The sequence below is a fragment of the Pelmatolapia mariae genome, linkage group LG15 (assembly GCF_036321145.2).
Source record: "Pelmatolapia mariae isolate MD_Pm_ZW linkage group LG15, Pm_UMD_F_2, whole genome shotgun sequence".
Taxonomy (NCBI): Eukaryota; Metazoa; Chordata; class Actinopteri; order Cichliformes; family Cichlidae; genus Pelmatolapia; species Pelmatolapia mariae.
In genome coordinates this window covers 33,575,133-33,590,151 of record NC_086240.1, presented here as the reverse complement: position 1 = coordinate 33,590,151, position 15,019 = coordinate 33,575,133, and the positions used below count along the sequence as shown (strand labels likewise).

Sequence of the window (15,019 nt, the reverse complement as noted above, 5' to 3'; positions counted from 1 at the left end):
AGATATTATTTTACCTCACTGGACCATTTTTTTGATTTCCTCAGGACAGGTTCAGAGATTTTTAGTTTCTGCCTGTATGCAGGAATAAACTGAGTCATGACATGGCCAGAATAAGGAAGTGAAGGTGGGAATTGTAGATACATTGCTAACTGTAGTGTAATGATTTTCCAGAGTCGTTTATTCTTTGGTCAGACATTAATGAATAGTCTGCGTTGAGGGAACTCGTGCTTGATACTTTATTTGTTACAATCACCAAGGAACAATACAAAGAGAGTCTAGGTTGGTATGGTCCATAGTGGGAAAACAAAGATGACTGGACGTCTTTATTGCTGCAGATGGCAAAACTGCAGCTGATCTGAATCACTGAACGAGAGCCTTCATCTTCACTTATAAACAGCACATTGACCACCACTAATGCTATAAAGGAGTCTGATTAAACAGGTGTGAATTCAGGCAAGCAGGCGGACCCGCATCCTGCACCACCTCTTCCTCATAGCCAGCCTATTCACATCCACCTCCCTCTACACCCTCCCCCTCCTCACAGCAGCCTTTTCAGCTCTACACCACATTTCTGTTCATCCTTCACCAGCCACCGAACATCACCTCGTTCCTCCTCCGGGACCAGATAACGAATATCAGGCTTTCTTTAAACCTGTAAGTCCATGTTCTTGTTGTTGTGGCTGTTTTCTGAAGCGGCGTCGTGTTCGCATCAGAAATGGATGCTCCGAGTTCAAACGGCCAATGAAGGAAACCATTTTCAGTGAATAGGAAGTTCCACTAGTGTCTGCGCAATCTTTGCAGCATCGTTAACATTTGGACGATTTCACGCTTGTTTTGCACAGCTTTAAAACACTGTTTAATATTAGCTTTTTAAAAATGATATAAAAAAATTATTTCAATTGGAGAGACCCACTCAGGAAGCTAGAGCCGTGATGCAACGCGAATGTCGTCGTCCTTCCCTTTATTTGCGTTCTACCACATCAGTGTCGACTTATCGTTATCAACAAGTAATCATTTTTCCCGCTGTGCGCGTGACTTTGAAATAGTTTTCACTGCGTGAAAGCGAACGGCAGGACTCGGGCCTGGTCTCTTACGTAACTAAATTACAATGCAGGACCCTTGAGGCATAGCACAAACTGGAAAAACGAACTCGGGCGTGTTGAAGACGTGAGGTTTGGTCATGTACGTGGCTGACGGCTGGATTGTGCAATGGTAAATTTTTAGGAGGGTAGAAAAAGACGTGCTGTTCAGCAGCTACATCCTGTGTAAGCGTGCACAGAAGGTGATCCTTTATGGAGACAAAGCACCCCTCCCCCACGGCCTGTTCACAAATTTCTTTGACCTTGGTATAGCTGAGAGGTTGGAGCTTGTTGGCAGGCTAAATATGACACAAGGTGACCTCGCTGGCTTTGTTCTTTCCACTGACTGGCGGCTAAGGTCAGTGGCTTCCAAACACAGGCCCTGTGAACTTCAGAGATCTCTTTTTGGATCCTCGCCTAGCAGTTTTCGTTCAAATCATGTGCTGTATAAGTGTATCTACTGTTCACACAGTCATTTTATTATATTAGTCATTTTTTTGCACTGGAATGTAACAAGTTACACTGTTAATACATCAGATTTGGCAGTCTCTGCAGATTGGACATAATATTTTGGTAAGGTTTGGTTTCATTTTATTTTTGTCTTTATTTGACTTTTTTGACCTTGATGTGTGAGTCACCATATTTACAGCTGCACAGGTCAGGAAGGCTTCAGCCCCAAAATACAACTAACTGTCATTTAACCGTTATTTTGAAAGAATAATTTCCTGTTCTTATTGAGCCTCACTGGCTGTTAAGAAAGTAAGCAGTGTAGTATTTGGAAAAAGGAAATACTTTTATGGCTTTCAACTGAAGATAAGAGATAAGATAAACCTATATTACTTCCACATGTGGGGATTTTTTTGGTCATGGCACAGAAGGTACAAGTTAAAAGCAGTAAAAATTAAGAACCCCCCCCCCGAAAGAATAGAATAACATACTTTGTTATATTGGGAAATTGCACTCGGTACTATTGCACCTCAGGGAGACATGGCGAAAGTTATCATTGTGTATTGGTTGTGTGTGTGTGTGTGTGTGTGTGTGTGTGTGTGTGTCTGTCTGCACGTACGTGTGTGGTCATCTGCAGAAACCATGTTGTAGAGTCTGACAGCAGTTGGAAGGAAAGACCTGCGAAATCTCCCCGTCCGAAACCATTTCTGTCATCAACTACATTTTTATTTCCGAGTCTCCTGATATCTTTTGTCTTTTCAGGCAGAAACTTGTGCTCCAATGTGAAAATGAAAGAAAAGAGAACGGAGATAACACAGTAGTTGACTCGTGGAGATTATCTTATTTGATTATTCAGCTTAACAAATATTCTTTTGTTTTTTTACAATGACAGAATGATGTCACATAATTTGGAAAAAAATGAAAATGTTAGTTGATATAAAGAAAATACTTATAATAAAAATTATTTTATTGTTTAGTGGTAAAATGTGTTATAGGCCTGAGCCACATTGCTTTGGGGACTAATGCCCTGCCCCATGATGATGTTCATCAGTCAACATAATGTGCTTTATGGAGTAACCTTGGCAACTGACTGAAACTGTTGCCAAAATTTATACCTGTGTGGTCTGTGTCAACAGTAGCACATAGTTCTATTTGTGGGGAGGAGCAGTTTATAGGTTACAGTGTAAGGTTTCAGAAGAGTTTGCAGTTACAATGTAGCAGATTTAACTCCATCACAGTCATGCTGTTTCCTCAAAGCTGTCTCTGACCTCCAACACTCCAAAACCCAAATACTTACATCTTTTGTGTTTATGGTGAGTTTTTTTTTTGTTTGTTTTTTGTATTTTTTTGAAATGGTGATGTCACATCATTTTCAAACATAGTAGCCGAAGTCAACCTTGAGTGTGGTAGTGTTTAATCATTTTAACTTAATAATGATTAACTAATGAAATGAACAGCTTGTGTCCAAAACTCACTTTGACTTTTTGATGGTGTTTATAAAACCAGCCATTGGACCCAATATAGGTCATTTCACAGCAGACCCTCTGCAGGTTACTGAGACATTTCAGCCCAAAATCACATTTACATATGTTATTATGGCCTGTAAGTGTTTCATACCGATTTAGATGGGTTTTTTAAGTTTACAACTCGTACCAAACAAACAAAACAACAAAACATCTTTTTTTGTACATATTTGGTTCTCACTTGTAGAAAATGGCTAATATTTGCATAGAAATGGTCTTACCCAGTTTAAAAATTACAATCATTATAATTATTATAATGATTGAATACACAAAAGACAAGATTATTTTGTTTTAACCTCCAGTGAATCAGAATCATTCTAAGACTGGCTCCTTCTTACTGCCTGCAGTCTGAATACTGCCACACCCCTGTTTATAAGGAAACATTTTACCTCTAGGTGAAGTGGAGAGAGCAGTATCAGTGTTGACAGAATAAATCCTACACCAGTTGGCAAAAGAGCAGGAGAAAGTCTGACTGAAGAAACTGAAACCGTAGTGTCTGAGGAGAAAGCCAGAACCTTCCAAACTGTTTCCACTGGTGTTTGTAGTTTAAAACAGTGTGAGAACGAGGAGCACCTGGGGCCCTGTACCAGGAAGCATGGTCAACAATCACAGTTTAAAATAAAACTCTGAGGTGTTCCTGAACAGCTGATCACAGGTGGTTCAGTCAACTCTGAGTTTAGCACATGCATAAAAGGAGCTCCAGCACCACTGTGCCTAAGGACCACCCTCCTTTCATTGTGTAGCTGGTTCCTTTGGTTGTTGTTATGAATGTGCCAGAGTGTGTGTTTATGAGGCTTAACTAGTTTTGCAGGGTTTTTCCTACAAAGACAGTTTGACTGATAAAATGTAAGAACCCTCACCCAGTAATAGGCCCAGAATGTTTAAAGAGGACTGGGAGGAAATAAACTGGAAATGGGACATTTTTAGCTCAGGTGAACATTTGAGCAAACCCACAAACCTGAGCTTTTGTAGTCTTTCTGGAAGTTTTTGGCTGAGTTTTGGAATTAAGACTGGAGCTAACTGGAATAGGACCACTTGTTTTTTTTCTCTTCTGGTGCTGGTGCTTAAAACAGTTTAGAAGGACTTTTCACAGATAGTTTTGGTCAGTAATATTTGCAGTTAATATTGTGGTTTTCTAGTCACACTTGCCACTTAGAGAACGTTAGGATACAAGTCACATTCATGGAGTTTTTTTATTCTGTACGCATCAAATATTTTTTTTTTTCTGCACATGCCCAATTTAGAATCAGCATTTAACCCAAAGTTCATGTCTTTGAGACGTGGTTTGGGCCAGGAGCCTTCAGTGCCATCTACTCTACCACCATGCTGGCCCATCTTCAGCAGCAGCAGCAGTCAACACAATCTGTTTTTAGTTACTATCCTATCATGTCTGTTTTGTTGTAACAGGCTGAGATACTGCTATTGTGTATCTAATAAATGTCTTTAGAGGAGTTTTTTTCCCCTTTGTTTTATTTTGTCATTTGACAAGTTGACTGAATTTCTCTCTGTCTCCCTGCAGACGCAATCATGTCCTCAGTACTCCAAAAGCTTATCAGCCCTCAGGCCAGCAGCGCCGCTGAGCCTCCCAGGAACAAGGTGACGGTGGTTGGGGTGGGCCAAGTGGGCATGGCTTGTGCTGTCAGCATCCTGCTGCGGGTAAGACAAACTCCACCTTCAGCCAGTGTGTGAAGGAAAACAAAGCTGTGATGAAATTTAATTATCGGTCTGAATATAAAATGACCTCCTGTTTCCACCATTTAATCTAAAGAAGCGAGCACTCCCTGGGAGGCTGCTGTTTCTAGAAAAAGAGACGAGTTGTCACCACCAAAACATTGTTTCTCATAGGTTAAACCTAAGATGTGGTAACACAAAGTACCGTTCAGTGTGTCTCGCCTCTGTTGCAGACCCATGCTCTACTGTCATGTCTTTGAAGTTTGGAGTCAGTTTCTCTGACAGTCTTAACTCATCCTCTGTGATGTATGGAAATTCTGGCCGTTTGACAGTTTTTCACTGATTTTTCAGACGTCATGATTTTATTTTCACCAAACAAGTGCAGAAACTTCCACAAACTCACTGCTGTCTAACTGAAAAACTTCTGGAACAAGCCATATTTCTATAATAAGCTGAAATTTGTGTCTCATTTATGATCAGTCCCATCTGAGAGTTTCATGTTTAGTGCGAAACTATATATATGTTTTCATAGCAACAATCCACAGTCACAGTTGCTTCAAACGGCTTCATATTGCATGGTAAAAAGCCCACAGGAAACCTGAACAGATCTGCTATAAGGACACATCCTCATACACCTCTCTGCATTGAATCATTCGTTATTATTAATCTCTGGCTCTGTTCCACAGCATGTCTTTTGTTCTGTCTTCCTCCCCTCACCACAACCGGTCGCGGCAGATGGCTGCCCCTCCCTGACCCTGGTTCTGCCGGAGGTTTCTTCCTGTTAAAAGGGAGTTTTTCCTTCCTAATCTTGCCAAAGTGCTTGCTCATAGGGGGTCAAATGATTGTTGAGGTTTTCTCTGTATTATTGTAGGCTCTTTACCTTGCAATGCTCTAGCCTTGAGGTAACTGTTGTTGTGAGTTGGCACTATATATTTAAAACTGAATAGAATTAACCAATATCTTTGGAGTCTTGGGGAGCTGCAGAGTCTCCTGGAGCTCCTGGAATATGGCTATGGGGAGAAATGTGTGGAAATACAGTAGTGAATTTTTTCCTGTGGTCAGGACCTGTGTGATGAGCTGGCTCTGGTCGATGTGATGGAGGACCGTCTTAAAGGAGAGATGATGGACCTCCAGCACGGCAGCCTTTTCCTCAAAACCTCCAAGATAGTGGCAGACAAAGGTCAGGAGCTGGAGCTGCGCTGACCCCATGCTACAGAAAGATGTCTGCATACATGCCTCAGCATATCATGTGTTCCTCTTTCCTTCCTCCTTCAGACTACGCAGTGACAGCCAACTCTCGCCTAGTCGTGGTGACTGCTGGTGTTCGCCAGCAGGAGGGAGAGAGCCGCCTCAACCTGGTGCAGAGGAACGTTAATGTCTTCAAGTCTATCATCCCTCAGATTATCAAGTACAGCCCCAACTGCACACTCATCGTGGTCTCCAACCCTGGTAAGTGCAAGAGTTTCATAAAGACCCTTACAAATAATATTTATTTATATTCATTTGGTTTTCGCAATAGCTTAGTTTCCTCTTTGGCATTGTGTGTTTGTGTTTAAATGCAGTTGATGTGCTGACATATGTGACCTGGAAGCTGAGCGGTCTGCCGAAGCACCGCGTCCTTGGCAGCGGCACCAATCTGGATTCAGCCCGCTTCCGTTACCTGATGGCTGAACGACTCGGCATCCACGCCAGCTCTTTCAACGGCTGGGTGCTGGGTGAGCACGGAGACACCAGCGGTGAGTCCACACCCGAAGTAGCTTCTGTCTAATAACAGCATTATAAAATCATATCTGCATGTAAAGTCTCCATGCATTCCTGCTTTAGTGCCCGTGTGGAGCGGAGCAAATGTGGCTGGAGTCAACCTGCAGAAGCTGAACCCTGATATCGGCACTGATGCCGATAAGGAGCAGTGGAAGGCCACACACAAGGCAGTGGTGGACAGGTTGTACTTTGAACTCTATACCTTTTATTTTAAAGTCACACTTTTTCAAATATAACCTTACTACCTAATACAAATATGTGTGTGCCATAAGTATAGAAGTAAATGAAATCCTCTCCAGCATTCAGTAATCGGTAATTATCTGTATCACAAGCATATCATCAGAAAAATGCTGCTGGGACACTTAATCATCTGGTTATTAAATTGACATCTAGAAGTTAAAACAGAAAATGATTGGTAAAGGAAGGCGCCTGGTGATCTGCACAATCAAACTAACAGATGTTCTGTTTTTGAAGCCAGTATCCTTCTGTAATTAAATATGTGTGTCATTCTGGGAATGTCTGCAGTTATTCAAGGCCACAAGTAATTACAGTTATACAGAAGGTGGCTCCATTGGGAATAGAACCTCTAACCTCGGTCGTTTTATTTAGTTAGTTTCAGAGCTGAAGCTAATGTAAGTGTGCAAGGACTCTCTTCAAGGTGTGGGTTCTGTCATTAATTGTGTATTTAAGACCAGAGAGATGTCATCAAATTATACATGAAGCTGTTACTATTTATTACTGTGTACTATAATGTGATTTATTACAACAGACAAATAATATCATTTATTCAAAACACTTTTTTATATGCATCCAGTATGATATTGCTTCAAAAATGAAAAGTTGCATATTTTTTGAAGTCATTATAAAAAAACATTCTCGATTTGTTATAGGAAGATGTAAGACTTTGTATGTGTGTGCTCAGAATGTCGTATGTGTTGGCTTATGATGTAATGATTTACAATACCGTTACTACTTTTTTCCCATAATGAAAAGCCCTCCTCTCAATGTGACTGAGTAAACTGATTTAGGTTCCTGAAACACATGTTAATAATGGCGCTTTGTATCTTAGTGCATACGAGGTGATCAGGCTGAAGGGATACACCAACTGGGCCATCGGCCTGAGCGTGGCTGACCTCACCGAGAGCATTGTCAAGAATCTGAGCCGTGTCCATCCCGTCTCCACCATGGTCAAGGTCAGACACACACAGACACCCTCTGTCTCGTACAATTGGGGTATAATGTCTTACTTTGGCACGCGGCGTGCATCAAACCACCAACCTTCTGACCTGCTTTGCCTCTTGAGCCACAGTCACCCCATGAAAACCAATTTTCACGTGGCGGCTATTACACAGAACAGCACTTTGGCTCTTTAGGCCAAAGCTACATTCGCTGTAAAGCATGAGTTAATTCTGTAGTTAATTCTCAACATTAGTCATATTATTTATGAATCCCCTTTGGGGTTTTGAATCAGAAAGGGCATCTGGTGTGTCTCTTCATTTTGTGTTTGTGTCTTTTTCAGGACATGTATGGTATCACTGAGGAGGTCTTCCTGTCCCTGCCCTGCATTCTGAACAGCAACGGTGTGAACAGTGTGGTCAACATGACCCTCACTGATGACGAGGTTGCCCAGCTGAAGAAGAGCGCCGACACACTGTGGGGGATCCAGAAAGACCTCAAGGACCTGTGAACACACCACGTACCACTCCCATGATGCAGTGAGGCCTGTCCTCGCACACGCAGTCCTTTCATAATCTTGCCCATTCTTCTAGCTTTGTGTTGCCTTATTTTGAAGAACAGTACCAGTGTTTTTAAGACTGTCAGGGAACTTTTCAGTTTCACATCATGTTTCTGCTCACTCCATGCCAATCACCAGATTATTTGTAGGTCTAAAAAAACACTGGTATGCTTTTTTTTTTATTTTAAAAAAGGGCACATTTGCTTTCCGTCGTGCGCTAGGCCTAAGTTACTGTCGCAGTGATTGTGTTAGCACATCTATGCTCACCTTTGTTCCTGTACTGTCTTTGGATTCCAGAGTGTCAGCCAACATAACCCCCAAGAAAAACACACAAAGTGTCACTGACTGCTTCAACTGCATTTTCACGTGTTGTTTTAATTTAGAGCAGGGAGTCACTGAGCAAAATAATCAACAAAGCCAAAGGACAGCCTCCCTCTGAAGTTGCTTCTTTGAAGCAGACAAATCATCACATACTTGGGTCTAGATGGGAAATCTTTCTTTCTCTGTGCTGTCAAAGTGAGGTGCAGTAGCAGTGGAAGCATGTGGGTATCCAGCTAGGACTGATTTACGGATACGAGTTGTGATTTTTCTGGCCTTGTGTTGTAAACAGCAGTGTGTGACTTAATAAAACTACACCTCCTGAATGTTTGTCTTTGATGTTTGTAAAATGTATAAATTTTCATTCATGTTAATGTTACAGCCTGTAGCAAAACAAGGAATCTGTTCTCCTATCATCTGGTGGAAAAGTACAAATAACTTTTGATTGTGTATGATCTAAAAGACAAAATGCAATAATTTAGAAGTCATTTGAAGGCTTTATTGGCAAATTATTATTTGCCAATAAAGCCAATAAATTATAATTACTATTATAATTATTTATTGACGGAGACAACATCAAATGTTAAAAGTGAAATAATTTTTATTTTCTGAAATATTCATTCTAAATCTTGTGTCAGAAGCACATTTCAAAAAAGTTGGCAGGGGAGCAGTTTTGTATTACCTGTTCATTTAGCTCCAAGGAGACCCCAAAAGTTTACTATGAACAAAGTTCAACACAGTCAGCTTTCTTTGTCTTAGCTGGCTTGGGGGGAAAAATTCCTGATTCTCCTTTTGGAGATGACGGACATCATAACCACTTTCTCTGTTAAGCATGGCTCTCTGCTTTAGACTGTGTGTGCGCTGGCTTAAAAAGAGGGGTTTCACAGGTCATGTGATTTTGAGATCATGAGATTATGAGAAGATATACAAAGAAAATACAGCAAAACACAATACTGTGACAAGTACGAGACAAATGCAGCAGAAACGGGTTCATTTGATGATTTGTCAAACGGGGAAAAGAAACCTCTTAATTCAAGCTAATTCGTAATTACTGGGTGTCCTCTCAGTGTTGCTGTAACTTTAGTTAATGTGATTGCTTGTACATGTATTTTTGGTGGGTGTTCTCTGTTTTATTAGCTGCAGTTTCAGCAGAGTAAGATATTTGTATGTATTCCTTCTTCAAAATAGGTTATCATTCCAAATGATAACCTAAAGGTTGATTCTGTTCATCTGGACGTAGCGTTTTCAGTGGGAGAAACTTTCCGTCACTCATCCAAGTGACTTCTTCAGTTTCAGTTAACTGCAGGTTTCCCCAACCTTATAAACAGTACATTTGCACAATAACTGAAACTAGCACCACTGAATGAACAAGAACTACACATGGGTGTGCCATGGGTTCTCCTGTTTCACCCACTGTGGCCAACTTGTACATGGAAGAAATGAAAAAGAGGGCCATGTTATCCTACCCTGGAACACAACCACACCATCTGTGAATTGTGGTACGTCCTGAGATTTGATTTTCACCCAGGTGTCATCCACATACCTGAACCAATGACTTTGTGGGGATGTGTTTTTATAGTTATTAAGTAAGTTTTAAGCACATGTAGAGAATCCCTTTAACAATGTGTTTTATTTACATTGTTAAATAGTGTAAGGATAACTCTTGTGAAGCAAAAAAGGAAATAAGCTGTAAGTAGCGGTTTTAGATACGGGCGACCCGGGCGGTTGCCCGGGGCGGCATCACGGGCATCGGCAAAAAAAAAAAATGCTCGTACTCATGCTGCCCCGACATCATGCCAGCGCATATTGGGAATGGCATAGGCACCGATCGGTTTTCTATCGCCCATTTGCTGGGAGTAAGGGCGCCCTCCGTTTGCGAGGTGCGCCTGCTGCTTGCGGCACAGGGAGGAGAGGGCGGGGCGGCGGGGGATTCTCTGGGTGGCTGGAGCAGCGTCTAATAACCAACTCGCAAAATAAAACAAAATAAAAACAAACCAACAAACACGAAAACAGCAGACATCATGATACAGACTTATAATTTGCACCGATGTTTTTTCGAAATTCTATACGCGAAAAGTGAGCGCGAGAGCCCTCGGTGCGCCTGCTCGCTGCTGAAGTAAAGTAAACTTTATTGTCATCTCCGCTACATACAGTCCAGTATATAGAGAGACGAGGCTCCGGTTACAGCAGTGCGAGTAAGCGAACAATAAATATAAGAAGAGTAAGAAAATAAATATACACTTTAGGACCAGGGGTAAAGGGATCAATAACAATTTAAAATGTATATTTTATGTTTTGTTGATTTAAAGTCTCACACACAACCCGTTTTTAAAGTTTAAAAAAAAGAGAAAAGAAGAGGAGGAGTTTAGCGACTTCCACAGTCGCTAGAGGCCGGGGATGGAGCCTGCCTATTTGCCTGACGCGCTGTCAACTTCACGCAATAAAGTTTATTAAAGTGCTTGAAAAGTTTACAGAGCAATGTGATCGGCTCGCGATTCAAACTCTTAAAATATCACAGCTCTAATGCAACAAGGGGAAAGTCGTTGTGCTGCGGTCAACAAAAACTACGGCTACCCAGCCCTCCTCTCTGTCAAAATCAAACCAGTGAAAGACAGACTGACAACGCCCTCTTAATGTCACCGCTAGCACCCACGTGATTCCCGTTACACATCACCATAGCAACCAAACAAATGAAAACCCAGTGATCATTAAAATTCAATACATTTAATTATGGCTCCTACAAGGAGAAACGAGCAAAAGATACAGGTAAGCAGATGTGTCATTGGATAATGGCAGGTCATGTATCCTAAAACATTAAGAATCAGAATACTTTCTTAATCCCTAAGGAAATTATGTGGATTACAGTCCCTCCAAGAAGAAATGGTAAAAATAGTAACAGTAACAGACTAAACTCCAAACAATATATACAATAATATAATATTATTTAGTCAGTGTCAATTGTTGATTTGTCCTGTTCCCATTGTATGTAGCCGTTTGCATACTATGCATACTCTCTCTCTCTTCATATATAGGGTCATATATGTGTGTGCGTGTGTGCGTGCGTGCGTGTGGGGGGGGGGGGGGGGGGGGGGCGCCAGAGGGCGTGTTCGCCCGGGGCGCCAAACAGGCTAGGACCGCCACTGATTAGAACATTACAAAATTTTATTATTACTATTATTATTAGTAAGAGGAAATAATTAATAAACACAAACTACCACTGAAGCTAAGAGAAACTAAACTAAAACTGCTCAAACATTAAAAAAAAAAAAAAAAAACTAAACTGAAACAAACTCCCTCTAGAAACTAAATGGAACCAAACTGAATGAATTTGTTTTTAAAAAAGGAACTAAAAATAAAAAGTAATTTGAAACTAGAAAACTAGAAGAACTCAAACTGTCAGTTATTGACTTGAAATGCAGTACAAGTATATAACCATGGAACAAATGACAAGAGGGTTACCTCATTGTCAACTTTTTTTTTTTTTTTTAATTGCTTTTTTTTTCTTTCTTTTTTTTTCTTTTTTTTAAGGGTATTATTTAATATTGGTACCTTGCCATGTTTGTTATTGTTCTTAGCGTCTTGGAGCAACTGTGACCACCTAATTTGCTCTGGTGGAAATAAAATATTCTGATTCTGATTCCCAATAGACACTAAATGGACATACCTAAAACCGTAGTCACAGAGAATCTCAAGGGTCAAAAATAGATGTTTTCAAAGGTTATTTCTACTTATGTTCCGGCAATAAGAATATATTGAATAGAGTCACAGAAGCGCTTTGATCTGGCTTGATTCAGCATTTTTATTATTTTTTTTAACAATTCTGCTAAACACATTTGACTAGTTTCCCTGTTATTATTTAGTTTGCAGTGCCCTCTTGTGACTGCAGTCAATTAAATCACTTCATTTTTACACTACTACTAAGGATCTCCTCGTATAAATCATCAGATTATTAAGACGAGACACAGGACAAGACATGCTCTCTAAAAGTATTTTATTTACATAGTTCTCCTCTCCATTGTAGAATCTGAAAATAATTTTACATTAAAGATAGGTGCAAAAGTTTTAATCAGGGAAACCTTTTTTAAATAAAGAGTTTTAAGAACACTGCTGTCACCGTTTGACTTTCCACCACAAATAACATAATTCCCCAGATCATGTTCTCTGTTTCAGGTGGGCACCTCCAGTTCTCGCAAGAACAGAGAAAAGGGTGAAACCTTTTTCGTTCTGGCTCTTTTAACAGCTCTTCCGTAAATGTAGCCGTTGTAGCGTTTTCCAAAGCGAAGGCTGAGAGGGTTGTAGTTGAAATTACTTCTGCGATCATTGCAAAGGAGCTGCCTCTGGTCCTCGTTCTCTCTCAGGGAAAAGCAGAGGCTCGGATCCTCTGCCAGGAAGTCGCCTGCTGTTCTCCTGAATGCAGAGGACACTGCTCCTGAAGGCAAACCCCAGACACATCAGTCCACAACTGGAAATACACAAACACAGCAGAGTACGGGCAGCTGCAGCCTGCTACACAATCTATTGAATCATTCATCACCACTCTGCATTTGCACTTTGTGTTTGATGAGGTAACTCGTGTATTTTCTTTTTTTTATATTATTTTAGTTTGACATGTATTTTTGTTTTAAAAAAGAGGATTTTATGACCATGAAACATCTATGTGTCAATTATTTTTATACCAAATTATGGGTTTATTGTTGTTGTTTTTAGCTTCATATCAGAATTAAGACAGTCAATTAGAACATCATAATTTTCACTTAAAACAGTAAAGCAGCCACAGGAGTCAACAAAACCTTGAAAGTTGATGCAAATATTTCATATGGACACCCTGTCTATTACTGATTATGTCCAAATCCTCAGCTAATCCATGCATCATAAGGAAAATACAGTCCTAATGATAGTAAGACTGTATATTGCTTTCATAATGATGAGAGAACAGGAAGGAGGCTCAGCGCTTCATCCTACAGCTACAGTTTCTCAAACCTTTCTGCCCCACTTCAGAAGATAGAAACAGTTCAGATCTCACAATTTTTAATATCAGCATTTTGAACAAGCCTCAACATTTTCCTTTAAGTCTATTTTGTCTGCAAAAGTCATATTCATTTGATTTAGTTTTACTCCACATTGCTCTGGTCATCGGTGCAGTGGGGCCTGCAACACTGTTTGAGAAGAACTGTATTACAACAAGATAGTGTGCCAAAGTATTACGAGAAGGAAACAGGCACAAACTGCAGACATCAACTCCATCAAGCTGCTTTGGCATGAAGTAGACAGAAGACTGAAAGCAAGACAACCTAAAAGTGCAGCAGATTAGTGGGAACAAAAAGTATATACATTAGAATCAGTATACTCATAGCAGGCTCAGCTTCTGAATGATTCAAACATTTTGATTCAATTTAGGGCTGAGAATTTCATGATTTTTTGCACCCCTCTAGCCTGTATTCTGAGACATGAAACTATACATTTTTTCAAATTCTTTATTTTTAGTGTAAATTCCAAATTCACAAAGCTTATAAAAACCTAACTGGCTGCAACTCTTGAGGCGACACGTTTCCTGTCTGTACTAATAGTGCTAAATGAATAGCATAATGCTGTAATAAATAACAAATAAAAAATATTAGACTTCAGTAGCCACCTGTTGCATGTGTTCTCTGTGCAGGGTCGACTCCTGGCAGAGCTGCTCCCACACTCCCTCCATCCTGGATAGCAATGAGAGCGCAAACCACAGCCAAAGCCAGTAGTCTCATCTTTCAGCACCAGATCCAAAAATTGTTTGTCTACTCAGCCTTCCCTCCATTCAAACCTGTTTTATGTCTCCACCAGGTGACCGCCTGCGCCGCTTGGCTGCCAGCCAATCACAGTGCGTGCATCTCTGTCCTGTAAATTGTAGAGCTGATTGATGCTGCTTAAGTCATTTATCAGCGCTTCTACGAAATGGCGAGAACATCATTCAATACAAAACACTATGCTGCATAAAAAACCCCAAACACTTAAATGAAAAAAGCGATGGAGCTGTGGAGTAATGTTGCAGTGCAGTTTTTAATTCCATCTGCAGTCAATCAAAAAGCTGGAGCGGCAATGTGGAATGAGTCGTCGCTATAAAAATATTATAGTTTTTTCATTCTTCTTTTTTCACCTGGGACAACTAGTACAGTGCAAAAGTCTTTAGACACCAATCATTTCTTTATATTTTGCTTCAAGTGAATCTTTTGTAAAAAAAATTTAAAGTGGTCTTGATCACTAGCAGCTTCGTGAAGGGTTTTCAAAGTGTGTATTTGCTACTTTGCTACTCATTTTTTTGTCCAGCTCTTGTATGTCATCCTTCTTTCTTTCTTTTATTTTTTGTTGAACACTTAACAGGGATTCTGTTAAGTGTTAGGGAGTCATTTAAGCATAAAAAACCACACATAACTGTATGGATGACTGTAGAAAATATGGACGACCTAACAGCTCCCCCAAAATGAAGCCAAAACGTCTCTATCGCCCCC

At 40.4% G+C, this 15,019-nt stretch overlaps 2 protein-coding genes across 2 annotated transcripts; one reads left to right on the top strand and one right to left on the bottom strand.

Annotated features, from left to right (window-relative positions):
- The first annotated feature begins 513 nt into the window (after positions 1 to 513).
- On the top strand, positions 514 to 8,860 carry ldhba (lactate dehydrogenase Ba). The gene is made up of 8 exons (XM_063494998.1): positions 514 to 654; positions 4,569 to 4,705; positions 5,783 to 5,900; positions 5,996 to 6,169; positions 6,283 to 6,456; positions 6,545 to 6,662; positions 7,551 to 7,674; positions 8,001 to 8,860. Exons 2-8 carry the CDS (start codon positions 4,577 to 4,579, stop codon positions 8,166 to 8,168), a joined length of 1,005 nt encoding a protein of 334 aa, XP_063351068.1. The 5' UTR covers positions 514 to 654; positions 4,569 to 4,576; the 3' UTR covers positions 8,169 to 8,860.
- Positions 8,861 to 12,700: 3,840 nt separating this feature from the next.
- On the bottom strand, positions 12,701 to 14,278 carry kiss2 (kisspeptin 2). Its single transcript, XM_065472003.1, is given in 2 exon segments — positions 12,701 to 12,996; positions 14,155 to 14,278. Coding segments are annotated over 2 exon segments (420 nt in total).
- Positions 14,279 to 15,019: the final 741 nt, after the last annotated feature.

What these genes read in the sequence shown, in the direction of transcription:
- ldhba (XM_063494998.1), top strand. Translation starts at nt 4,577, where the DNA reads ATGTCCTCAGTACTCCAAAAGCTTATCAGCCCTCAGGCCAGCAGCGCC. An exon ending in CATCGTGGTCTCCAACCCTG is followed by an intron (nt 6,170 to 6,282) that starts GTAAGTGCAAGA and finishes GTTTAAATGCAG; the next exon opens with TTGATGTGCTGACATATGTG. An exon ending in CACAAGGCAGTGGTGGACAG is followed by an intron (nt 6,663 to 7,550) that starts GTTGTACTTTGA and finishes TTTGTATCTTAG; the next exon opens with TGCATACGAGGTGATCAGGC.